Source organism: Aspergillus multicolor (genome assembly GCF_047715735.1).
Source record: "Aspergillus multicolor strain CBS 133.54 unplaced genomic scaffold BDW74scaffold_55, whole genome shotgun sequence".
Classification (NCBI taxonomy): Eukaryota; Fungi; Ascomycota; class Eurotiomycetes; order Eurotiales; family Aspergillaceae; genus Aspergillus; species Aspergillus multicolor.
In genome coordinates this window covers 123,764-146,693 of record NW_027396006.1, presented here as the reverse complement: position 1 = coordinate 146,693, position 22,930 = coordinate 123,764, and the positions used below count along the sequence as shown (strand labels likewise).

The following is a 22,930-nucleotide window of genomic DNA, read 5'->3' as shown; positions in this document are numbered from 1 at the left end:
AGTTGGTGATTATTATCTCGGGCTCTGAGTAGATCATTAATCACGAGCCCTTGAAGCATATTACCCACGTACTGGGGCCAATTGTGATATAAACGGAAGTACTTCAATTCTGAATTAACAAAGGCGTTCATGCTCGATGAAACAAATATAGCTGTACTCAGCAGCTATCGGAATGTATCCAGCCTTTGGCGCTCAGAAGTTTTTGAAGGAGGATGCGAAGAGGCTGATGCATAACTAGAATCCACAGCCCAAGTATTCGTAACAGATTTAGGCTCTACACAGCCGCTCTAAACAGCAAAACAACCACGACAGCGAGAATTACTGATCACACTACATCAGAGCTCAACAAAGGACGGACCTTGATCAAAGTAGCAAGAGTATGTTATGTACATATTTTCCCTGAACAGATTTTACCTTCTTGGCGACGTTTGTACCCAAGCTTCCCAATCTTTTAATAGGCTAAAGATGAGGCACAACCCCGGCCAAGCTTTATATCATACAAATAGGGTGATATACGTGGATCTAGGCGTGACGGATTCTGATTAATCTACCGTCCTTGGGCAATGGCGGCTGGCTACCATATCATGCATGATACCTATAGATAAATCTACCGTTAGTCAATAACCCATGTCTTCGTATTTTGAGAACAGCGCATGTACGAAGGGTCGAGATCGTATTGGCGTATAGTCTGGAGAGCGAGAAAAGCCCACCAACAGACACCCATTTTCAATCCGACCCTTGAGATGCGCCACTTCGTCAACGACTCCAACCAAGACCGGAACCTTCATTGACAACGCGAAAGACCACGACTTTCAATACCGTGCTATTTACTTCAAGCTCAATAGGCAAAGAATACGGGTTGAGATAACCGGGCACTTCTCAACTAATAGAACCAAGCATGTATGGGGTTGATAATTTAGATTAGTGATCGTGCAGGTAGAGGATTCAATGATACCTAACTATGGAGCCCATGGAGTACAGGAACTTGGCAGGCTTCCCGGGCAGCACAAGTAACAGCAGAGCAAGAGGATTAATGGCACTCAAATGCTTCATTGTGTCACCTTGGCTTGGAGTGTTGGTCTTAGCAGGGCATGCTGTACGACTACCGTAAATTGGTCATCAATCACGAGCTCGTATTTGCAACAACAAAACCCCGCATTTCCCCCTCTGTCCAGATCCTAGATACTGCTGCTTACCTAGAATATAATAACTCCTCTGTCCATCTTTAACACCGACCAATCTCATCATGTCCACCCCCAAAACCGCAATCATCCTAATAGACCCCTACAACGACTTCCTCCACCCAAACGGCAAGCTAACTGCTCGCCTCCAAGATCTCACCGAGCGCAACACGATACAGCACCTGAAGGAAGTAGTTAGAATCGCCCGCGCCAATCGAGTTCCTATCTACTATGGACTGCACCAGCAGTGGGCGCCCGGCCGCTTCAGTGGCTGGAGACACATGGCGCCTAACCAGGTGAGGCAGGAAGAAACGCACTATTTTGAGGAAGGATCGCATGGGGCGCAGATCTATGAGGGTCTTGAGCCCGATGTCGGTAATGGTGATGTGGTTGTTAGCAAGCATTGGTGTAGCGAGTGAGTCTTTGACGCCTATGCATTGAAACATGGTCATGGATAGCAGACTTGGTGGTTCATGCCATTGACGCGTCTAACCTGTGATGCAGTTCCTTTCAAAACACCGACCTAGAGTATCAGCTTCGCCAGCGAGATATCGAAAATCTGGTCTTTGCTGGGTTGACCGCTAACACTTGCCTTGAGTCAACCGCGAGACATGGGTATGAGCTGTGAGTATTCCGAAATAGGTCTGAATAAAGACTGTACCCCTGGCTGACTCTCCATAGTGGCTACAAAATCACCATATTGTAAGTACCAAATGGAATCTGTCAAATTGAGCTCTCTGAATGAATCTTTGACGCGCGCAGGAAGGACGCCACGGCGGGGTTTTCGAAAGAGCTCACGGCTGCGGGAGAGCTGGTTTGGCCGCTTTTTGCGAGTGTCTCAAGAGTTAGGGAGTGGGAAGAGGGCTTGAAGGATGAACAGGGCGCCCATGCGGTCTAATACCTATATGGTGCGTCGAGTTGTCCGGTGGGAAATTCGTTTTCCTTGCGCTGCTTTCAATATTTCTATTAAGCTTCTTTAGTTAAAGCCTCAGATAATATAGGTCTCGGCTTGATTTATGATTTATCATCTTTCAGCGGGGCCTGGTTAGGGTCGACAGGGTCGGGTGCATTGCCGTCGGCAAAGCACTGATCCCAGCCGGTCGGCACCAAAATATCTGCTGCGAGATTATGGCATTCCAAGGCCCAGTTTATTTTAGGAGTATACACCTGTACTGGTTCTTCAACGGAGAAAGATTTGTATAGTAGTCTCCCTGGCATTGATACGTCACCAAGACAAAGTGATTTGTCAGCACCTTTCTTGGCAGCGCATGACTAAGCTCGAAAATCGCGTCACGCGACGCGATTGCCAAAATCTGTCGTCCGACCGACATCAAAAGGAGAACAATCCACAGTCCACAATGCCACCGCGAAAAGGCCAAGCGCGCAACTCTCAAAGCTCCACCGCGCGTAATCGGGGCCGTCGCAGTCTCCCAGCTGCACTCCCGATCGCACCGGCGAAACGCGAAACAGAATGGGACCGCACGGTTACCAGGATAACCGCCGAGCCAATGGAAGCTCAGGTCCGGAGATACAAGGAATGGAGGCGTATGTTGCAACCAACCCCCGTATCTCTAAGAACATCAAGCTAATGAAGCGATCGGACAGGAAACGGGTCGCTTCATGATAAGACATGTCGCGTTTGCCAGGACACTGGCAACGCCGTCATTACTCTTCCGCTCATAGACTGCCGTACCTGCGCGGTAGCCTTTCACTTTCCCTGCGTGCCGAAGGGGATTAATTGGGCTGCCGACGGCGATCTCTACTGTCCGATATGCATTGAGCGGAAATGGGATAAAGCGCCCCCTGAACTCACGCCGCCTGCTTCTCCTGTCCTCGCTCCTGCTGAAGTGTCCACCGGGGTGCCGGAGGGCACAACAACGTCCGAACCTGCCGCTGAAGCTTCAAATTCCTCGCCAAAAGCAGAGGTAGAGGCGATTGCAGTTTCCAGTCCCCCCAAGGCTCCTGAACCTGAATCAGCACAACAGCCATCGAACCCTCAACCCCCTCAGGAATCTCCTGCAAACCCACTACAGGACATACCCGGGCCAAACCCACAGTCACCAGCCATCCTTACCCGACCAGCAAGCCGCCAGCAAGCCGATGGCGACCTCGAAGGCCCGCAACCCAAACGCCAACGCACCTCGCGCTTCACGACCCTCTCCAACGAAGTCGACACCTCCCTCGCCGTGCTCTACCGGGAACTCGAATCCGTCGCAATGCTAAAAATGCACATCGAGGAACTGCAGCAGCGAGACCGACAGAATACGCAGATGATCAAGCTGCGCGATAACAGCATTGCGATTCTGCGTCGGGATCTGGAGCGGCGCCAGGCGGAGAATCTGCAGCTCACGCGGCGGATCGAGAATATAGAGGAGTATGATGAGGTTAAGAAGGAGTTTGATGCGCTCAAGAAGAGGAATGAGGAGCTTGAGGCGGAACTCCGCAAATCCAGGGAGGAGACGGTTACGGCGCAGGGGCTTGTGGAGGGGTGGAAGGGGAAGCTGGCGCAGTTGCTTGATACCTGATTATTCCTTTTGCCTCCCGGTTCTCTGGCTCAGATGGTTCAGAGTCTTAATGATACCCGGCTTGTTCAGATGTGGTCCTATACATTAGTCTTCTTTGTGGCGGTCAGGCTGTTAGATGACCATCGGCAGTGCCTTATGGATCACAGTCGTACAGGGCAATATGCTCACAATCCCCAGCATGGAGACCAAATTAAACATTGTTTCAATCATGCTGATATTGTAGGAAGTAGACATCTGGTCCGAGCTGTTGCAACTCCCATTTCAAAATAGAGCTGCAAGTAAGTTCATAAGCACCAATATATATATATTGATGGTCGATTGTTCGGGGAGCAGGATACACATCTTGAACAAAAGTAGTCACAAATTGTGAGATAGATAATAGACAATGCTTTGATCCCGCCACATGGAAACATTTATTCTTTTGCTAATGGTCTTCAGGATATGTAATTTGTTATTCTATAGACCTCACCTGTACCTGCATCCGGGCCTCTCGTATACGACTCTTGTTTGGGAAACGATGCAGCGCCGCTTTATCGACCGTCACGTGTTCGCGATAGCGCGAATTCTTGAGGAAAGAGCGATCTCTCGAGCTCCAACTCCTCGATCTCGAACTCGAACTCGCGTCCTCGCGATCCATTTCATCATCTCCGTCTCCAGCTTCAATCCCATTCATTTTGCTTAATACCTCCCATCAATTAGAAATATGTTCCATGTCTCCAACCCATGGCAACGGCGCGCCTCCAACTCCGGAGGGTTAGGTAATGCATCGCCCCCGGACCGTTTTTTGGTCCAAGCAAAAGCTTGGAAGCGGGGTAGTGTGCTCACTATTTAACGCGCCATGCCCTCGATGCGAACCCCCCAACAATCAACCTAGCAAACTCAACCTACGTCGCTTCGATGCCATGACGGATGCCAAACGCAAGTCTGCCAACGGAGGCACCCCGCGTCCCCGCATCAGGCCATCTCGAGGTCGTGGCCTGAGAACCTCGACCGGATGGTAAGTCGCCTCTGTCCCCTTAGCGATCACCAAGCCGGCAGCTCGCTTACAGGACGATAGCCTCACTTGTAGAGAGCGACGTGTCAAGTGCGACGATGGGAAGCCGACCTGCATGCGGTGCACCAAGGCTGGCCGAGTCTGCCGATATCGCCAACCCCAGGGGTCCGAGCATCCCGGTGCCACCGTGGGGACCGGGGAGAACAAGCCTGCACAGCCGACCATCACTGTCGAGACTGCGCCGACTCCAGCTCCGGTGCCAGCTTCAACACCGTACTTTCCGGTTCAGCTCAACGGGCATGATGATCTTCCGGACCGAGGCAACATCGGTGACCATGGACTGTCAGTGTCGGACCTGGAGGCCCAGACGCTTCCATTTACGCTTGGCGAGATATCCACTCCCTTCGAGTGGTACGACCTGCTGGCCCGGGATGCCATCAGCAATATCCAACGGTCGGGGGAGCCCCGAAACTTCCCCGAGATCACTCTTTCGCGTAGACAGTCGCCCGCGCCTGAATGTATTGAGCCTCCACTGGGTGTGCTGGAGTATCAGGCCGAGCCCTGGAACTCAGATCATAGGATAGAGTTATCGGCACACGACCACATCTTCTTACGATACTACATTGAAGTTGTCGGGCCGATCCTAGACTTGTTCGATCCCGCTCGGCATTTCACCAATGTCGTGCCGCATCTGGGCTTGCGAAATACCGGGCTGATGAAGTCGATACTTGCTGTTGGCGCTAAGCATATGTCGCTTGGCTATACAAATGCACCAGGTGAAGTCACGTCTCCGGTTGCGAATGCAAGTAGCCCGGCGTCGCTGGCAGGCGCAGCCAATGCTGCACCGGGTCCGTCTCCAGCGCACATGGCGACGCACTACTACTACGAAACGCTGCAATATCTCTCACAAACACTACTCTACCCCTCATATGCGGACTCACGTGAACTACTGGCGACGTCCACCATGATTAGTACTTATGAGATGTTCGATGCCGACGCGGACAGGGACGACACCTCGAGTGGCGATTGGGAGCGACATCTCCGCGGATCCTTCTGGATCCAACGGTCACAGGACAATGACGGTGAAGCAGCTGACGGACTCAGACGAGCGGTCTGGTGGGCATGGCTTCGGCAAGATCTTTGGGCGGCGTTCCGCGCAGGCCGGCCAACGCTTACCATATGGCGAGCTAGGAGGCCGCTAGAGGATCTCAACCCGGATGAATTGGCCACAAGGATCGTCTACATCTGCGCCAAGTGCGTAGAATATGCCGCCTCGGGAAAGATGCCAAACCAGGATCCGGATCCACGAGCCAGGATTGAGCAGGGCGACCAGCTGCTCCGTGCACTCGACGATTGGCATCGAGTTCTTCCCCCCTCGTACCAACCGGTTGCTGCTCCTGCCTTGGACCCTCAGATAAACACGTTTAGACGAGCGTCCAGCATCATACCATCCACAAGTCCCGCCGACTCGACGAGTTGGGCTGCGGATGGGACGGGGTCGCAGGAGCCCAGCACCGTGTACATCCCCCCTATCTGGATCCACCCGCCCAACCACGCTGGTGCCATGCAAATGTACCATTTCGCCAAAGCCGTCGTGCTGCTGAACCAGCCTACGATGGGGGGATTGAATGCCTATGTCGCTCGCCAAAAGCAGCTTGGTGAAAGTGTGCAGATGGTCTGTGGCATCGCCAACGCTTGCCAGGAGCACGAATCGGCAATTGCTTTTGTGAACGTGCAGGCCTTGTTTGCTGGTAAGCTCCTCCTTTCTCCCGAACTATCTATGATGCCAGCTGACCAAGTCAGTCGGCCAGTTCGTTCAGTCACCTGCGATGCGGGTCGAGCTGATCCGTACTCTGGAAAACATGTTGAGGATCAGCAAGATCCCGGCCAACGGGCTTGTTGCGGAACTAAAAAGGGTGTGGCAAGAGGCGTCCGGATAGCGATAAGTGGAAAAATTTCATTCATTTCATTTCATTAAATTCTATAACTACCAAGCTCCGACGATACCAGCGATCGGAATATCAATACCTGTTGTGTACGAAGCGCCGTCCGAGAGCAGGTACACATAGGCTCCTCCCAACTCCTTTGGATCCGCCAATCGAGGCATACCGCCATAGTACTGCATCTTGAGGTTCCAGTCCGGTGATTGATCCACAAAGTAGGTCATCGCAGTCTTGATGAAGCCAGGGGAGATTGAGTTCACGCGGATACCATGGTGCGCCCACTCCATGGCCAGCGTATGGGTCATGTTTCGCACAGCCCCCTTGGTAGCGCCATAAGGCGCGCTCGGTGCCGCACGGTTTGGTCGGTAACTCGTCATGGAAGCAGTAAAAACGATGGAGCCTTTGATTCCGAGTTCAATGAATTTGCGGGCAACAGTCGTCGCGCAGAAGTATGCGCCAAATACGTTGAGGTTGAATAGCTTGTCGATTTCGGCGCGGGTGAAATCCAGGGCAGGCTGGTGCTTGGTCATTCCAGCGTTGGCGACAAAGCCATGGATGGCGCCGCGGGCGGATACGACGGCGTCGATGGCTGAACTAATGCTCTCCTCGGATGTGACGTCGCAGTTGATGTATTGGAGTCGTTTGGCGTCGCCTGCCTTCTTTTGCACGGCGGTGAAATCCTCGCCGGGCTCGAATAGGTCTAGACTGTACACGGCTGCGGCCTCGTTGGCCAGACAAACTTCGGCAATGGCCAGACCGATGCCCCTGTTTGCGCCAGTAATGGCGATGACCTTGTCCTTGAGGGTGATTCGCCAGTCATGGTCTGGGCCGGGCAGAGTGTTGACGAACTCGGGCGTACCGTTTGAGGTTCCGTTTTGTTGAGACATGATGAAAGATGTAATTGAGAAGATGATCAACTGAAGCTTGATTTGTTCTGCCAATTGAGGGTACTTTGACGTGCCTTATATCCAATTTAGTGAACGCAGTCTTTTATGGCTCGGAGCACGCATCGAGGACTCAACAACCGCGGTTCGACTGCGGGATTCTGGTCATCGACTGCTACCTTCGAAGCGAGCGCGGATCCACCCCAACCCATGGATGGTGGCTGAGCTCGCTTCGAGGCCCCAGATCCAGCGAATCCTGGCTTATCACCCTCGCTTCGTGTCCTGATTGGTCCAGGGCGGACTCAACACCCGCGGGGAAACCCCATGGGGAACAAAGCCAGGTTCAGTTATATGCCTCGTTGATGCCGTGCTGCATCACAATCATCTCCTATCACAGACAACTACCCAATTCATCGATCTCAACATGGACGCCAAGGAGCTTGAGAAGTCTCGCGATGATGGCGAGTGCAATCACATCGAGGCCAGCCAGGAGATCTTCTGGACCGAGGAGGAGGAGAAGAAGCTTGTCCGCAAGATTGACTTCTTCCTGCTGCCAAACATCTGGATCATGTACTTGCTTTCGTACATGGACAGGACGAACATCGGAAATGCCAAAATTGCAGGGATGTCCGAGGACCTGGGCCTCACCTCGAACCAGTACAGCATCGTCCTGGTCGTGTTCTTCAGTAAGTCCACCGTGGCCTGATGGACGACTTCATTTACCAGGCCTAACAGAACATAGTCGGTTATGTCGTCTTTGAGCCACCGTCCAACATGATCCTCGTCCGATCCCGCCCGTCCCTCTATCTACCTGCGATTATGTGCCTTTGGGGCGTCCTGACGTGCATCATGTCGGTCGTCCAGCATTACCACCACCTCGTCGTGCTCCGAGTCTTTATCGGTATCGTTGAAGCCGGTTTTGCTCCTGGTATCCTGCTTATTATTGCATCTTGGTATAAACGCAAGGAACAGTCTAGACGATTTGCCGTCTTCATGTCCGCGGCTATTCTCTCTGGAGCATTTGGCGGCCTGATTGCAGGTGGAATCACTGACGGGCTTGAAGGAGCCCACGGCATTCGCGGTTGGCGGTGGCTCTTCATCGTTGAGGGTGCTGCCACCGCTGGCTGGGCGATCATCTCGACGTTTTTGCTTCTCGACTACCCGGGTACCTCGAAGCGGCTGTCCGAGCGGGAAAGGGCCATTGCTGTTGCTCGGTTAAAAGAAGGAACCGTTGCCGTTAATCCTGACGAGCGGCCCGGAAAGTTGCAGAGCTTCTGGATGGCTTGCAAGGACTGGCGGACATGGGGATTCACCATTGGTTACATGGTACGACCCTTCCATCCTCTGAATGTGTAACGAGCTAATTGTGTTAGGTCATTGTTGGCTCTTCCACCTTGACCTACTTCTACCCAACTCTCGTCGAGGGTCTCGGCTACGCCGGCAGGATGGCCCAATACATGACGGTAAGACAACCCACTCCCCCAACCTCAACAACCACCTAACATTTTCTCTCTATAGGTCCCAATCTACGCCGTCGCCTTCGTCTGCACAATGATAACCAGCGTCTTCAGCGACAAATTCCCCACCTACCGCGGCCTCATCATCGCCGGGTGGCTCGCCGTCTCAATGATAACCTCGATAATTGTCTGCGCCGTCTACGACTTCACAGCCCGGTACGCGTTACTAGTCATCATGGCTGCAGGCCTCTGGGTCTCAAATGCGACATCTCTGAGTTTCGCCTCCTCCTCGTTCTTCTCCATGGATCCCGAGGTGCGCGCCCAAGCGCTGGCGCTTATGAATGCGCTGGGTAACCTGGCGCAGATCTATGGCGCGTATCTCTTTCCGTCTAATGACGAGCCGAAATATCTTATGGGCTTTGGAGTTATTTCGGGGATGTTGGGGGTTGGTGTTATTACGTATATCATTATGTTTGTGTTTGTGAGGAGGCTTGAGGCTAGGACTCAGACTTGAGGGTATAGGAGGGGATGGGATGGAGGTGCATATGGCATGGCTGGGACCATGCACGGGTTGAGATGAGGCTTGATGATATTGTATAGATGTATCTAACGATTATCGGCTGTGCCTATTTGCGTTTTGTATATTGCATTGTCACGATGAGCGTTGAATAACGATCAAAAAATGTCTACTCTAAATCTTCAAGATTACCTAAACCTCCATCAATAACCGAGTTACAACAGCGGTCTGTGTCAGGAAATGGAATACCCCTGGCCTAAAGTTCGAAGGAGTTCCAAGGACTGATGGAAGTTTACAGTGTAAGCTCTGAGATGATACACCTGCTAGAGACTGCTGACCGGAATCCAAAAATCATCTACAGAACGAGTCACCGGTGATTGCTTGCAGCGATGTAGATTCTAATACCATACACTCCAAGTGTTTGTAAGAGACGCTGTTATCTTACACTCGATTGGCGTACAATCATAATATGAGGACTGTCAGCTTGCAGTCAAATCATTACGGAGAATACTTCCGCCGTCGACGATCGCACCAACCTTAATGGAGAGTATAACTGGAATTAGTTACGAGTCGTGCTATTCCAAGAGACAACAAAAGCTCGTGCTCGTAAAATGACAAAGCTGATCTCGATGGATTTCTTCTCGGTCTTCAAGGAGCCGTGGCGAGGCGGGCGGGTCCGGCTTCCAGGCTGGGCAGGAGCTCCCCTCTGTGCGGAATGTGATTCTGATTCCCTTCAGTCTCTAATAGTGTGATGGTAAGTGGGGAGAAAGTACTGAGGGCGGTAGAGAGAAGGAAGGATGGAAGCAGAAGGAAAGAGGGAAGGAAAGAGGGAAGGAAAGAGGGAAGGAAAGAGGGAAGGAAAGAGGGAAGGAAAGAGGGAAGGAAAGAGGGAAGGAAAGAGAGCGGAACGGAAGGTGCACCAGCGCCAGGAGTCGAACCTGGAATCTCACCCCTTAACGGGGGTATGTTACCATTACACCACGCTGGCTAGGGTCTCTTACGATGGTACATCGTAGAAGGTGGGGGGTAAGGGCCAAAAATTGCGATGTGATAATGATGAAGAGGAGAGAAGGAGAGAAGGAGAGAAGGAGCGAAGGAGAGGAGGAGAGAAGGAGGGACGGCGGTTACAGGAGCGTTTTATACCTGCGGGCTCGTGATGGCGCTAAGGGAGTGTCAGTTCCGGGCGATTTGAAGGGCAGTGATGGAGGTGCGAGGAGATTCTTCTTAGAAATGTAACCTGGGTTCTTCCGCTCCAGTGCTGTACTTGGTGTTGTTGTAGCGGAAATCTTCGGTTGTCCGGATCCAAAGCTGGCACTTGCACGAGGAAACAATCCCAGCACACCTCAGCCCCTGGCCATCACTGAGGTAGGTACGGACCGTCAACCCCGGGGATGCGCTAGGCACCAGCCAAGCCAGGCCAATCAGCCAAGCTTCGTGCCTGGCAGGAAGCTGGACATATATTTCTTTGTTCTACGAAGTATATGTACCTTGCCTCTTACTGCTCAACTACCTATCTCAACCTCTACTTACTCCATACACCATTCCCTCCTTGGCCCCTCACAACCAACGTCCCCAAGCCCTACATCATGTCATACTACCCCCACCCCCTCACAGGCCTCGCCGCCGCCGTAAAGCGCACCGGTACTCCTGAGGCTTAACAATCTACCGCACAACCTACACGCCACTCTCCGAAACCCACTTCAACGGCGTAATCTCGCTCCTCCACACGATGCTCAAAGCCGACGTAGCCAAGTGGGAAGACGGCAACTGGAACAAAGACGAACAGCGCGCGGCCAAGAAGACGCTCATCGAAAACTACGTGCCGGTTATCATGGATGACAGGGACAAATTTGAGGGCATGAGCCTGCCAGATCTACGCGCGCACTATGCGACGTACCTCAAAAAGCCCGTTGGCGAGAGGCCGTACGCAGCCGAGACGCTGTTTCTTGTTATTGATGACGGGGTTATCGAGACTCTTGCGGGCGCTGAGGCGTCGAACCTACTCGGCACGAAGGACTCGATAGGAGATGGGCGGAAGTACTGGGTGAGGGCTGTGGAGTCCAGGGCGAAGTATGAAGGGGATAAGGGATATGTGGATGTTGTGGAAGACGAGGAGGATGATGAGGATGATTGGGATGATTATGGAGAAGGCTGGGCTCAGTGCTCGGTTCATAGTCTCTGGAATCTGTGGAGTGACATGGATGGGAGGCCGATTAGTGTTTGTGCGTCGTTGTATCCTTATGGGCCTTATGGTATATAACCTTAGGTATTAAATTGCATAACTTTCGGCCTTTGGGCGCTTGAATAATGAGAAGGAGCACCTGGTTGGCTTTTGTTATGGCCAAATGTATACCAGGGTTAGCTTAATATGTGTTGCACATGCTGAGTTTGATATGAACGATCTAAGAATAAATGCCATTGAACATATCTCATAACAATCTCAAACCTAACTCCATCCCAAAACCCTAATCTGAATCTATATAGCAACAAAATCTAATGCACATTCGGGTGCTCAACACCCAAGCTCGGCCCACCGTTCAACTCTCTAAAGTCACCACGCAGACTCTCAAAACCCTCACGCTGCACCTCCTCAACGAAGCCCTTAACCTTCTCAGCAATACTTGGCCCCGAGAAGCCAAAGTGCTCGTAGACTTCCTTGCACGGCAAACTCTTACCCCACTGGTTCTGGGAAATGGAGGCATCAGCGTACCGCTCCCAGCCAAGAGACGGATACGCCTCGATGGCGACAGCGGGCTTGCCGGCGCGGGACTTGAGCACGGACTGCTTGTACTCGCGGGATTGTTGCTCGAAGAGGCGGGCGCAGGGGAAGGAGAGAACACGCGCCTTGATGCCCTCGTTGGCGAGGAGCTCGCGGGCGGCCATGGTGTAAGCCATTTCGGAACCCACGCTCATGAGCGTGACGTCGAAGTCCGCTTCCTCGACGAAGACGTAGGCGCCCTTCTTGACGCCCTCGCGGGAGGAGTGTTCAGGGAACTGTGTGAGGTTCTGGCGGGAGAGAGCGAGGACGGAGGGGGTGGTGTCGTGCTCGATGGCGGCGATGTATGCGCCGACTGTCTCCTCGGCATCGCAGGGGCGGAGGAAGAGCATGTTTGGCATGGCGCGGTAGAGGGCGGGGACGGCGACGGGCTGGTGCGTGGGTCCGTTCTCGCCGACACCAATGCTGTCGTGGGTGGCGATGTGGATCTGGTGCAGGCCCTGGAGGGCGGCCATGCGGACTGCGGCGGCGGCGTAGAGGTGGAAGACGAGGTATGTGCTAGTGATGGGGACGAATGTGCCCTTGTTAAAGGCGGCAAGACCGTTGGAGATCGAGCACATGGCGTGCTCGCGGATACCGTAGTGGATGTAGCGACCGGCGTAGTTACCAGTCTGGCCGCAGACGGTCTTGAGGTCGGGGGACTGGAAGTCGACCTTGTTCTTGTAGGCGACGTTGACGGAGGGGGTGAGATCGGCCGTGCCGACGAGGAAGTTCTTGACGTTCTGGCCGAGCTTGTCGGTCACGACGAAGGCGGATTTGCGGGAGGCTGTGGGGTTAGTAGGGAGTTCCTCCTTGGCGGGGATGCACTTGGTCCAGTCGGCGGGCATCTTTCCGGCGACGCGGAGGTCAAATTCATCGGCAAGGATGGGCTCAGCCTCACGGTACTTGGCGACGGTCGCGTGCCATTCCGCCTCGTGGGTCTTGCCGCGGCCGGGGACGTCGGCGAAGAAGTCGTAGACGTCCTGAGGGATGTGGAAGTGCTCCTCGGGGTTCAGGCCAAAAGAGCGCTTGACGTTGGCGACTTCGTCGACACCGAGGGCGGCGCCGTGAGCATCGGCTGTGCCGGCTTGCTTGGAGCCAACACCGATGGTGGTGCGGATGTTGATGAAAGTGGGCTTGGTGGAGTGGCGGGCGGCATTCAGGGCGTTGACGATTGCTGGATTTGTTAGCAACGATTTCGGGAAAAAGTAAAGGATAAAACATACCAACAACGTCCGAGTCTCCGTCGTACACATCGATGATCTCAAAGCCAGTAGCGCGCATCTTGGTGTTGATGTCCTCGGTGTTGGCGACATCAGCGGTGCCGTCGCAAGTAACGTTGTTGTTGTCAAAGATGACACAGAGGTTGTTAAGCCTCCAGTGCCCAGCCAGGGACAGAGCCTCGAGACCAACACCCTCCTGAAGACAAGCGTCACCGACCATACACCAGGTCATGTTATTGACAACCTCGTGGCCGGGCTTGTTGTACGTAGCGGCGAGGTTCTTTGTCGCCATCGCCAGACCAACGGCGTTGGCGAGTCCCTGACCCAGCGGGCCGGTTGTGACTTCGACACCTTCGTTCTCGATCTCGGGGTGACCGGGGCAGAGCGAGCCGGGGTCTGTGGAGTGGTAGGACTTGAGCTGGTCGAGGGTCATGCTCTTGACACCTACGAGGTGCATGAAGAGGTACTGCCATAAGCAGGCGTGGCCTATCGAAGTTCTTAGCTAGAGCCGCATTATTAGATGAACTTAGAGGCATACCGTTGGAAAGAACGAATCGGTCGCGGTTGAAGTAGTTGCAATTCGTGGGCGAGTACTTCATGACATATTTCCATAGCGCGATACCAATGGCGGCCATACCCATGGGGGCTCTGTAGTTTTTGTTAGCCAAAATCATCGACGGACCAGTGAACGTGAAAGAGCGTACCCAGGATGTCCATCACCATACTGCTGTACGAGATCCGCAATGAAAGCTCTGAAGACATTCAGCACGCGCTGGTGCTTCTCAGCGCTCTCGAACTGAACAGCGCCATTGCCGTTGATGGCGTTGCTGATGGCATTGACAGCCTTGGAAGGCAGGGCCTGGATGTCTTCGGCCTTGGGAAGGAGTTCTAATGCGGGAGCCATGGTGGATGTGTGAAGAGGAGTTGTTGATTCAGCGATCCAAGTCGAGGCCGCTGCCCGCCCTTATAATACCCCAGACACCTCCCCGTCTCCAAGGCGAGTCGGCCCATGACTTTCTGGATCATGAGTGTTTTGGGATCGAGACGAGTGTTGACAGTGGCAAGTTTGGAGGCATCTGCGGTGTTTTTGGGTTGGAGCTCGCTTCGAGGACAGCTGGACTCGAAGCGAGCCCATCTCCCCGCAAATTCGGCCTTCCCCCACAGGCGTCGGCCATTGACCGAGACATGACCCGGAAAATCGGAGGTCGATCGAGGAGCCGAAACCTGGAGGCCCGTTGGCACAGACCACGTCTCGCCACGAGCGAGCGAATTGATGGTGGGGAGGGTCGCTTCTCCAGGTTGTGACGACGCGAAGCGAGAACTGGCGATTCGGAGTTGAGGAGAAGACGAAGGAGACGAAGATGGCGGCCACCTCACTGTAGCCGATTTCGCGTCGCTGATTGGCTATGATCCTGGGCGCTTAGGTAAGGGTATGAGCACATGAGAGCTGACGGCCTTACGAGAGGGTAGGTGGCATCGACATTGAAAGCAGGTCCCGCCACTCGGGAGTTAGCTAACCGCGTGGAATTTGACTTTACCCCTAGTATGTAAAAAATTTAAATAACTGTAAATTCCCTAAATTTTACTTTAGATTTTGGTTTCTTTCTCCTAATTTAAAAGATAAATTCCCAAAGTACTTAATAACCACTTATTAACTACTTTATGATAAATCTTTAAGATCCTAGCTTTTTCTTACAAGATAATCTCTTTTAATTAATTAAAAGTGAATTAAGTAATTAATTATATAAGGTAGGTTACAAGCAACTGGCTGCCAAGCACTTGCTAACTAATTAAAAGGAAGGAAATATCTTAATTCCACTTACTAATACCTTAAGGAACCTATTAAAGGTTCTAAAATTAGAATATAGTAATAATCTTCCTGAATATTTAGTAACTAATTTAATAGGATATGGCTATGTTATAAACATGCCTCCTAATTAGTAAAGGGAAACTATTAAGGACATAATTAATAGTGTAAGTACTTATTAAGTACTTATTAAGTAATTACTAACTACTTAATAAATTTAATATTATGTTTGGTAAAATTATTATAACAGGCCTTGTAGCCAGTCTTTATTTCTTAGAATATCCTACTTTAGCTTATCCTATTAATGTTCTGGGGTGAAAATTTATAAACATGCGGGCATATAGCTTAAGAATATATATTATACCTGTCTTATAAATAATCTATGGGCTACTTTGCAAGGAATTTAACACAAAATTAGCAAAGTTAAGAGAGATATAACTAAAGATACTATGTATAAATATAAAGTAATTGGCAAGTACTTAGTATATATTTTCTAACTAGTTTTTAATAGATTTTACCGCGCGGCAAAGAATCTCTTTAAGAATTAATAATCTTATTTTAAATTTCAAGATTCCTGCCAGCCATAACTAGCTTAGTTATTTATTCCAGTAAGCTAAGCAGCTATAAACTAGTTATAAACTACTTGCTAACTAAGTATAAAATTTATTAGGTGGTTTTGACTCCTATATTAAGTATATTAACATATTATCTAATCCTGCCGGGCATTATACTTATTGGGTGCCTAAGAATGGCTCTATTTATCTTTAGTTTTTTTAAGAACTATTTACTGGTGAGGTTATTATTAATACCAAGGAATGTGGTGTGGTTAAATTAGTTAAATTTAAGTTACTTTTTTATAGTAAGTACCTAAGAGATATTTCCTGACTACTTATAAACTACTTGCTAAGTACTTAATTAGCCTATGATTACCCTTAGGGACCAGGAAAACTAGTACATGCTAAATATAAGGTTATATTTTACTAGTTAATTTTTACAGATCTTAATTATAACCCCTATTTTATTTTTATATCTTATAATATTTATACACATGCCCCTTTACCTTCTTAAAAGACCCCAGCAAAAATCATGAATAGTATTTTATAATTAATTAAACAGGCTTAAAGCCTAAGCTTAACACTTGGTAAGTACTCCCTAAGTAGTTTAAAAGTTAATTATAAGTTATTATTAATTATTTTATAGGTGCTTTCCTTAAAAGTCCGGCACTGTAGTTATTTTATGCTAAATATAGTTATTATATAATCTAGTAAATTTATAATAGTTTCTTAAATCTAGACCTAATTAGGGCTATTATTAGGAAACAGCGCCTTTTATATTATCCAGCAGGTTAAGATGTTAATAGTGTGATTTTTAAATTAGGAAAGAATATAAAGCTTAAGGTAAGTACTTAGTAACTGCTTCCTAACTACCTAATAACTAATTATATCACCTAGGAGTATGTGCAGGAGATTTACCAGAATAATAATTAGGTCTTTATTATTTATATCCTTAAAGACCAAGCTAAGCTTCTTTATATTTTACCTTTAGTTAAGATTAACATGTTATACAAGCGTGTTTAGTTAAAAGAGCTAAAGGAATTAGTGTTTACTATATATTTAAATAATTAAAAAAAAAGTATGTATAACTAACTACCTTATAACTAATTAATAACCACTTGCTAACCACTTATGATAGTTATTACTTTATGTTAGGTCTTTATAACTAAGGACATAATAAAAGGCTATTATATTATATTTAAAAAAGTTTATGATATTATTTACAGGTTAACTAGTAAAAAGCTTACCTTTTATGCTATACATGGCATTAGACTGCATGCTTTGGTAATAAATATAGATAATAAGCAGATTAAAGGTAACCTCCAACCACTTCTTAAGTACTTGTTAAGTAATAGCTAATTCTTTATAATAGGGCTATCTTAGTTTTTAATAAAGATTAACCTAAAGTCCTATTTATAACTCTGGATTCTAAAGAATATTCTTATTTTATGTCGGGTGCATTTTCTTTAAGGAATTTATGAAACTATTTATAAAAATTCTCTAAATTAATATCTTAGGGCACGAATAGCAGTACTTCTAGAATATAAGTTTAAAAAAAATTACTAAAAATAGTATAATTATTTAATTTATAAGTATTTCCTAACTAGTTTTTAAGTGCTTTAAAAGTACTTACTAGCTAATTATTCTTAAAGTATAAGCATCCTGTAGTTTAAAATTAGGCTCGCCATAAGAAGAATGTAGTTATTATAGCAGGACTTAACAAGCATTACTCTCTTATTTTTTATTATGTTTTTAATTTAATTTAAAAGAGTATAAATGCTATTAAGCAAATATATAATAAGTTTAATTACTATAAAAAGCACTTAACACTACTGCAAGCAATTCTAGAGTAAGTTTTTAATAACTTAGTTTAAATACTTAATAAGTGCTTGCTAACTGCTTACTAAATATGCATAGGTTATGAAAGCTAGATATATAAAATATTAAATAAAATTAAGCTTATAACTCCTATAGTCTTTGGTGTTAATATATAACTTAAACTCTTAAGACTAGTTATCTTAATTATATGGCTTGGTCTAGTATATCTTTACCTTAAGTACTTATAAAATACTTACCAAGCACCTTATAAGTACTTATATAAAAGTATTTTATAGAGCTAGCTTGGCAAGAGAAAGAGTCTAATTTTTTTAAGAATATTTATAATTAAGATTAAATATTCTTTCTATCTTTTAGTAGTGGAAGGCCACTATAAAGAACTTTAAGTTAAAAAGGTAATTAAAAAGGCAGTTAAAGCCAGCAAGGAAGTTCCCAGGCAAGATTAAGGTATAATTCTTATTTAAGTACTTAAAAACTACTTATTAAGTACTTACCCCTACTTTTCTAGCACCTCTTAGGTTAGTCTTTAAAGAGTTATTATAACTAATTCACGCGACTAATCTTAAAACATGAAGCTATAGAAATTAAAAGAGGAGTTAAAGATTTAAAGTCTTAAAGCTAAATTACTTATAAAGCAGATTAAAATTAAAAAGAAAGAGCAAGAGTTACACAAGTTAAAGTTAAAAAATAAAAAGTAGTTTTTATAATTAATTAGTTCCCAAGTACTTAGGAAGCAGTTATTAATTATATATTTTAGTAGTTAAGATATATAGTTTACCGTGTATTCTTTATATATATTTATAAACCTGTTAAATACGCCATTAATTTATTAAAATTAACTATTAAGATACTTAATAAGTGCTTTTCAAGTACTTTATAAGCAGCTTATATAAATTAAAGGGTAGTTTTACTACTTTATAGGCTTGCTTTTATCCTTAAGAACAAAGTATATAAATTTAATAATAAAGGTATTAAAAGTAATAAAGCAGTAAGTTAAATATAGCTGTAAATTCCACGTGGAATTTAGGGCACGGGCCAAATTCCACCCGCTTTCCTGCCTGAGGCAGACTAGTGCGTTGATGCCAGCTTTTAGCGCGTCGAACCCAACTACTTTCTGCGGCCTTACGGCCTTACTGCCTTGTTGCCTGGTGTCATCTAGGTACTGCCTCATCGCCAAATTGTCTCAACTTTCCTCTAGCTCTCAGTACAACTTAAGCGGAGTGAGGACAAATGATATAAGCTTGCTACGCTTGAGGTTTTGCAGAGTCTTGTGATTGCTGCGCATTGCATGTCCCTTTTTCTCGATTGACTGCTCATGCACTGCAATGGGCCGGCTCCTTCGTTGCAAGAGGGGATTAATAGTGCATTAAGGAATTCAATTCGGTAGAAAATGACAAGCTAGGCTTGGTTTTCTGATTAAGGATGCAATGGCGAAGAGGGAGACCGCAGTTTGACGGGATTGCGTCGTCTATTTATCCGTCTCTCACAAGCAGTCTGCAGGTGGAGACAGGAAGAGCTTGCCAGGTAAGCTCAGATTTTACCAGATATAGAAAGCAAGTGAAGAGTGAGGATTTGCTGAATATCAGGCTTGACTACAACTGTAAAACGAAGGGTCGGAAAGAGTGGGCGACAAGCAGGACCCTCCCTTACCACTTCACAGAGTTGTTCCAAGCCACCCATCCCAACATGTCCTCCTACGCTGACCGCAATTGCGTCTGCAGAGCCTCGTTCTCAGCCCGCAGGCGATCCTTCTCCGCATTGAACGCCCTCAGCCTCAGGTCCACCGCCACCTTGTCAAGCAAGCGATGGGCCTCCTCCAACCTTGCGCTCGCAATCCACTGTAGCATCATCTTCGCGCTCCTTCACCGTTCCATCGTGCTGACGTTTCTGGCGTTTTTGGATCTGATTCTCTCCTTTGAGCTCTGCTAGAGGTCTGATGCATTCTTCCACGGCCGAACGGATGGCGCTTAATTTGCGGGATAATTCGGAATTGGGGCTGTCGTTGCCTTTGCCTGTGCCTGTACGCGCGGGTTCCGCATCACCACCATCGGCGCCGAGCACTAAATCCGTATCCGGCTTGGACTCAGCGGAAGATGCTGGAGAGCCTGATTGACGTGTTGAGTCTCAGTCCCGCTCCTCTATCTCGAAAGTAAGGTGTGTAGGCGGCTCAAGCTCTGGAGCTAAATCCCACTGACGCTTGACGCAAACCGTACAGACGAGGACCTTGTTTTTTTTTTCGGACTGGCGCTCTGTAGAGATCTCGAATGCCCACATACAGGCGTCCGGCATGCATGCCGAGTGGGCGCTAACGTTGCAGGTGTGACAGTTTCCGTCTTAAGGGGGCCAGATTCAGGAGGGAGGTCACAAACATAACAGCGTTTCCAGTGGAAGCCTGGTAGAATGAGGTTAGAAAGTCGCTGCGTATAGTTTCAGACCTGATTTTGAATAGGAGATTCATGGACTGGTAGGCCTCGGGCTTACCGCTCCACTTCTTGTATCTCGCGGCTAGAGTCTCCTTGGGCTCGGCGAGGGCTCTGCCAACGCATTCTTCCCCAGAGCCCTTTTTCGTACTGGTAATAATGGAACGCTTCTTCGCGCAGTTTGTTTGGTTCGAGCCATTATTGTTCTGCGTGTGGTTGGATTGTTGTGCTGAGTGTTTGTGTTGTGTTGATCAATTGGGAAGGAGGAGCGAAATGGTGGAGAAGGAAAGATTAGTCATCCTACCTCCGGGACCGGGAATCCCTCTTGATGATAAAGCATCGCATTCACAGCAGCCTCCATTGGTATTAGCATCCCTTCCTAGCTACTAGGTACGACATACATGTAGCGAGGTCTGAGAGTACCACATCACACAGCAATAATTGGACATCGCCCACCTGCATCCCCCTGAACCTGAAACCAGCTGAGCGTATAATCCATCTGGTCCCGTCTCAACTCCCACACCCGTCTCACAACATCCGCAGCGGCAGCAAAGATGGGGATGGAAGTGCGTGCCCCGGCGGCCGTAATCCAGCCCAGCAGACCGGCCTGCAAGTCTGGTTCCAGCGCTTCGCACGCTGCGATGAAGACGGGCCAGAGGAGTGATGCTGACAAGTACTCCTCTGAAGGGCTAGTGCTCCCGCTGTGGTTTTCGCTTTCCCGCACAAACCCGAAGACCTTTCGGACTGTGTCTTGCAGGATCAGAGCGTTCATGTTGTGGATGCGGCGGTAGTAGAAGAGGATTAGGCTTTGGTGTGTGGCGGAGCTTAGGTAATGAGTTGCTCTTTCTCTTGCTTTTGTGTTTGTATTCGTGTGCTGCAGGTGATTACCTGGCCGGGCCGGATCCGGATTGTCTTCTCGAGGGTCCCCGCATTCCTGCTCCCCTCTCCAAGAAAGAACCTGGTGCTCAAGTATCTTCGTTCGTTTATTCAACGTCAGCACAAGATCGATATTAACGGTGGTATCCCGATGCAGGAGATCCTGCTCGTTCGCAAGGCGGATAGTCTGCGAAACCAAGCCAAGCAACGACTCCGGTATCCCATAGATCTCCTGGAACAGGGAATCCCGCCACACACCCAGGACCTCAAGATGAAGGTCGTTGCTTGCGATATGGACCGGCCTGTGGAGCGTCGCGTCCAGGTCCGCCAGGGTGCTGTCATCTGCGACGCGGAAACTGCGCAGCGAACTGAAGGTTGGTGCGTGGGATACGAGCCGGGCGCTGGGATTGGGGCTGGGCCGTTGGGGGCAGATGTCCATGAGCGCGCAGCCGCATGTGCTTTCGGCCATGATGCGCGTGTAGGTGTACACGTGGTGCAGCATACGGACTTTGAGGGACTTGTGGGTCTTTGGTAGCCCGCGTTTGCGGATCAGGCATTCGGATTCGATGAGGAGGGTTTGCGCGGAGATGTAGTTGCCGTTGTTGATCTAAATGGCGCGGAGATGTGTGTTAATAATTAGTTCAGTTCGGTAATGGTGCCGTGGTTCGGTTGCGGGCAGGGTATGGTATGGATGGTTCTAGTATAGGCTAAACGGTACCCACCTCAAGCATCACCATTGACAACAGAGCCATGAGCAGTTCCTTGTATTTGACCTTTGCGTCCGAAGCTATCTCCCGATGTATGCTCTGCTCCAGGTAGTGGCGAGAAAGCTGGTTATACTCCTTTCCGTGTGTTTGCCAGTCCAGGGTGGTGTCTCGTTGTGATGAGAGGTGGAAGCAGCTAGCGGCTAGGAGGGAGTAGAATAGCGAGAGCCCGGTGCTACTGGCGTGCTGATGGAGTAAGAGCTCCGCATAGACTTGTTCGGCTCTGGGGAGGTGGATTGTCTGCCACGGACAGTGTTTGTTGCCTTTGAGCGGGTAAGAGAGGGAGACGACTTGATGCCTGAAGTAACGGATGAGCTGGGGTGCTCTTTCGGGCATGGAGTGTGGATTCTGCGGATTAGCTGTAGTAAGACTAGATGGGATTGAGAGAGGACTGTCATCGAAAGAAGATAGTGTAAAGATGTTCTCTTCTTGATTTCCATTGGGACGAACCATGGTCGCGGTCGCGGTCGCGGTCGCTGTTGTTGTTGCTGTTGCTGTTGCTGTTTCAAGACTCGCCCTTTGATTTGACGCTGAGATCGGCTCCTGAGGACTAAAGCTAGAGGCGAGGGAAGTTGGTGTCCAAAGGTCAGGATGAGGATCATCGAATTGAGACAATCGCGGGCTTGTAGACGCGGCGAGACTTGGAAGCAATTCCATGTTCAGGTTGTGGATCGGTAGATCCTTGTCTAGGTCTAGGGAGATGTTCAAAACTCCGAAAGGTCCATATGAGAAAGTCTGCACCGAGCCAGTGACTAGAGTATGAGTATGGCGATCTACTTGTTCAAGGGCTTCATTCGCACTCTGGCTTCCAAGACTTTGCACGGTTGTTCGTGTCATATTCTCTTGTTCAACCTCTGCGCTTGTTAGTACCAGAATACTCTATAACTTGTGCAGAGTCCTACTCGCCTGAGAACAGTGGCCGCCGAAACACACGGTCACCTTGGTCCTCTTCCTGTCTCGATTTCGACTGGAAATGATCAAACTGGACCCATCTTAACTCAACCTGATAACCAGGGCATGGCACCCCCAGCGTGGAACATAGCTGGCAACCTGGCCGAGCCTCGTCGCATTTCAAGTGTCGAGACCGGCATGTGCGGCAGCCTGTCAGGGAGCGATTGCGTGAGTTCATGCGGGATTGATTGATTGCGACCGAAAAGAGAAGGGTGGCGGGGAAAGTTACTCCAGGACGATCAA

The 22,930-nt window shown here is 48.9% G+C and overlaps 8 protein-coding genes across 8 annotated transcripts; 5 read left to right on the top strand and 3 right to left on the bottom strand.

Annotated features, from left to right (window-relative positions):
- Positions 1–1,246: 1,246 nt before the first annotated feature.
- On the top strand, positions 1,247–2,079 carry BDW74DRAFT_189556 (isochorismatase family cysteine hydrolase; the record flags this gene model as incomplete). Its single annotated transcript, XM_073732005.1, has 4 exons — positions 1,247–1,596; positions 1,686–1,805; positions 1,863–1,883; positions 1,944–2,079. 4 exons carry the CDS (start codon positions 1,247–1,249, stop codon positions 2,077–2,079), a joined length of 627 nt encoding a protein of 208 aa, XP_073577836.1.
- A 460-nt stretch (positions 2,080–2,539) lies between these two features.
- On the top strand, positions 2,540–3,706 carry BDW74DRAFT_184110 (uncharacterized protein; the record flags this gene model as incomplete). Its single annotated transcript, XM_073730717.1, has 2 exons — positions 2,540–2,726; positions 2,787–3,706. The coding sequence occupies 2 exons, from the start codon at positions 2,540–2,542 to the stop codon at positions 3,704–3,706; spliced, it is 1,107 nt and encodes a 368-aa protein (XP_073577835.1).
- A 902-nt stretch (positions 3,707–4,608) lies between these two features.
- On the top strand, positions 4,609–6,640 carry BDW74DRAFT_184109 (Zn(II)2Cys6 transcription factor; the record flags this gene model as incomplete). The annotated part of the gene is made up of 3 exons (XM_073730716.1): positions 4,609–4,703; positions 4,764–6,451; positions 6,504–6,640. The coding sequence occupies 3 exons, from the start codon at positions 4,609–4,611 to the stop codon at positions 6,638–6,640; spliced, it is 1,920 nt and encodes a 639-aa protein (XP_073577834.1).
- Positions 6,641–6,664: 24 nt separating this feature from the next.
- On the bottom strand, positions 6,665–7,916 carry BDW74DRAFT_119842 (uncharacterized protein). Its single transcript, XM_073721979.1, has one exon. It carries the CDS (start codon positions 7,528–7,530, stop codon positions 6,688–6,690), a length of 843 nt encoding a protein of 280 aa, XP_073577833.1. The 5' UTR covers positions 7,531–7,916; the 3' UTR covers positions 6,665–6,687.
- Positions 7,742–9,665, top strand: BDW74DRAFT_119835 (uncharacterized protein). The gene is made up of 4 exons (XM_073721978.1): positions 7,742–8,213; positions 8,270–8,853; positions 8,901–8,990; positions 9,046–9,665. The coding sequence occupies exons 1-4, from the start codon at positions 7,952–7,954 to the stop codon at positions 9,496–9,498; spliced, it is 1,389 nt and encodes a 462-aa protein (XP_073577832.1). The 5' UTR covers positions 7,742–7,951; the 3' UTR covers positions 9,499–9,665.
- A 1,336-nt stretch (positions 9,666–11,001) lies between these two features.
- Positions 11,002–11,809, top strand: BDW74DRAFT_164098 (uncharacterized protein). The gene has a single exon (XM_073726205.1). It carries the CDS (start codon positions 11,231–11,233, stop codon positions 11,759–11,761), a length of 531 nt encoding a protein of 176 aa, XP_073577831.1. The 5' UTR covers positions 11,002–11,230; the 3' UTR covers positions 11,762–11,809.
- Positions 11,810–11,994: 185 nt separating this feature from the next.
- On the bottom strand, positions 11,995–14,383 carry BDW74DRAFT_189555 (transketolase family protein; the record flags this gene model as incomplete). Its single annotated transcript, XM_073732004.1, has 4 exons — positions 11,995–13,433; positions 13,483–13,965; positions 14,018–14,127; positions 14,184–14,383. The coding sequence occupies 4 exons, from the start codon at positions 14,381–14,383 to the stop codon at positions 11,995–11,997; spliced, it is 2,232 nt and encodes a 743-aa protein (XP_073577830.1).
- Positions 14,384–20,504: 6,121 nt separating this feature from the next.
- On the bottom strand, positions 20,505–22,893 carry BDW74DRAFT_119813 (Zn(II)2Cys6 transcription factor). The gene is made up of 3 exons (XM_073721977.1): positions 22,643–22,893; positions 21,695–22,590; positions 20,505–21,579 (listed from the first exon to the last, which is right to left on the bottom strand). Exons 1-3 carry the CDS (start codon positions 22,863–22,865, stop codon positions 20,524–20,526), a joined length of 2,175 nt encoding a protein of 724 aa, XP_073577829.1. The 5' UTR covers positions 22,866–22,893; the 3' UTR covers positions 20,505–20,523.
- Between the last annotated feature and the right edge of the window lie 37 nt (positions 22,894–22,930).

Excerpts from the sequence above, each read along its gene's own strand:
- BDW74DRAFT_119842 (XM_073721979.1), bottom strand. The coding sequence starts at position 7,530 with ATGTCTCAACAAAACGGAACCTCAAACGGTACGCCCGAGTTCGTCAAC.
- BDW74DRAFT_119835 (XM_073721978.1), top strand. The coding sequence starts at position 7,952 with ATGGACGCCAAGGAGCTTGAGAAGTCTCGCGATGATGGCGAGTGCAAT. Across the intron at positions 8,854-8,900 it reads GATTCACCATTGGTTACATG|GTCATTGTTGGCTCTTCCAC; the intron begins GTACGACCCTTC and ends TAATTGTGTTAG. Across the intron at positions 8,991-9,045 it reads GGATGGCCCAATACATGACG|GTCCCAATCTACGCCGTCGC; the intron begins GTAAGACAACCC and ends TTCTCTCTATAG.
- BDW74DRAFT_164098 (XM_073726205.1), top strand. The coding sequence starts at position 11,231 with ATGCTCAAAGCCGACGTAGCCAAGTGGGAAGACGGCAACTGGAACAAA.
- BDW74DRAFT_119813 (XM_073721977.1), bottom strand. The coding sequence starts at position 22,865 with ATGAACTCACGCAATCGCTCCCTGACAGGCTGCCGCACATGCCGGTCT. Across the intron at positions 22,591-22,642 it reads TCGGCGGCCACTGTTCTCAG|AGGTTGAACAAGAGAATATG; the intron begins GCGAGTAGGACT and ends TAACAAGCGCAG. Across the intron at positions 21,580-21,694 it reads TGTCAATGGTGATGCTTGAG|ATCAACAACGGCAACTACAT; the intron begins GTGGGTACCGTT and ends CGCGCCATTTAG.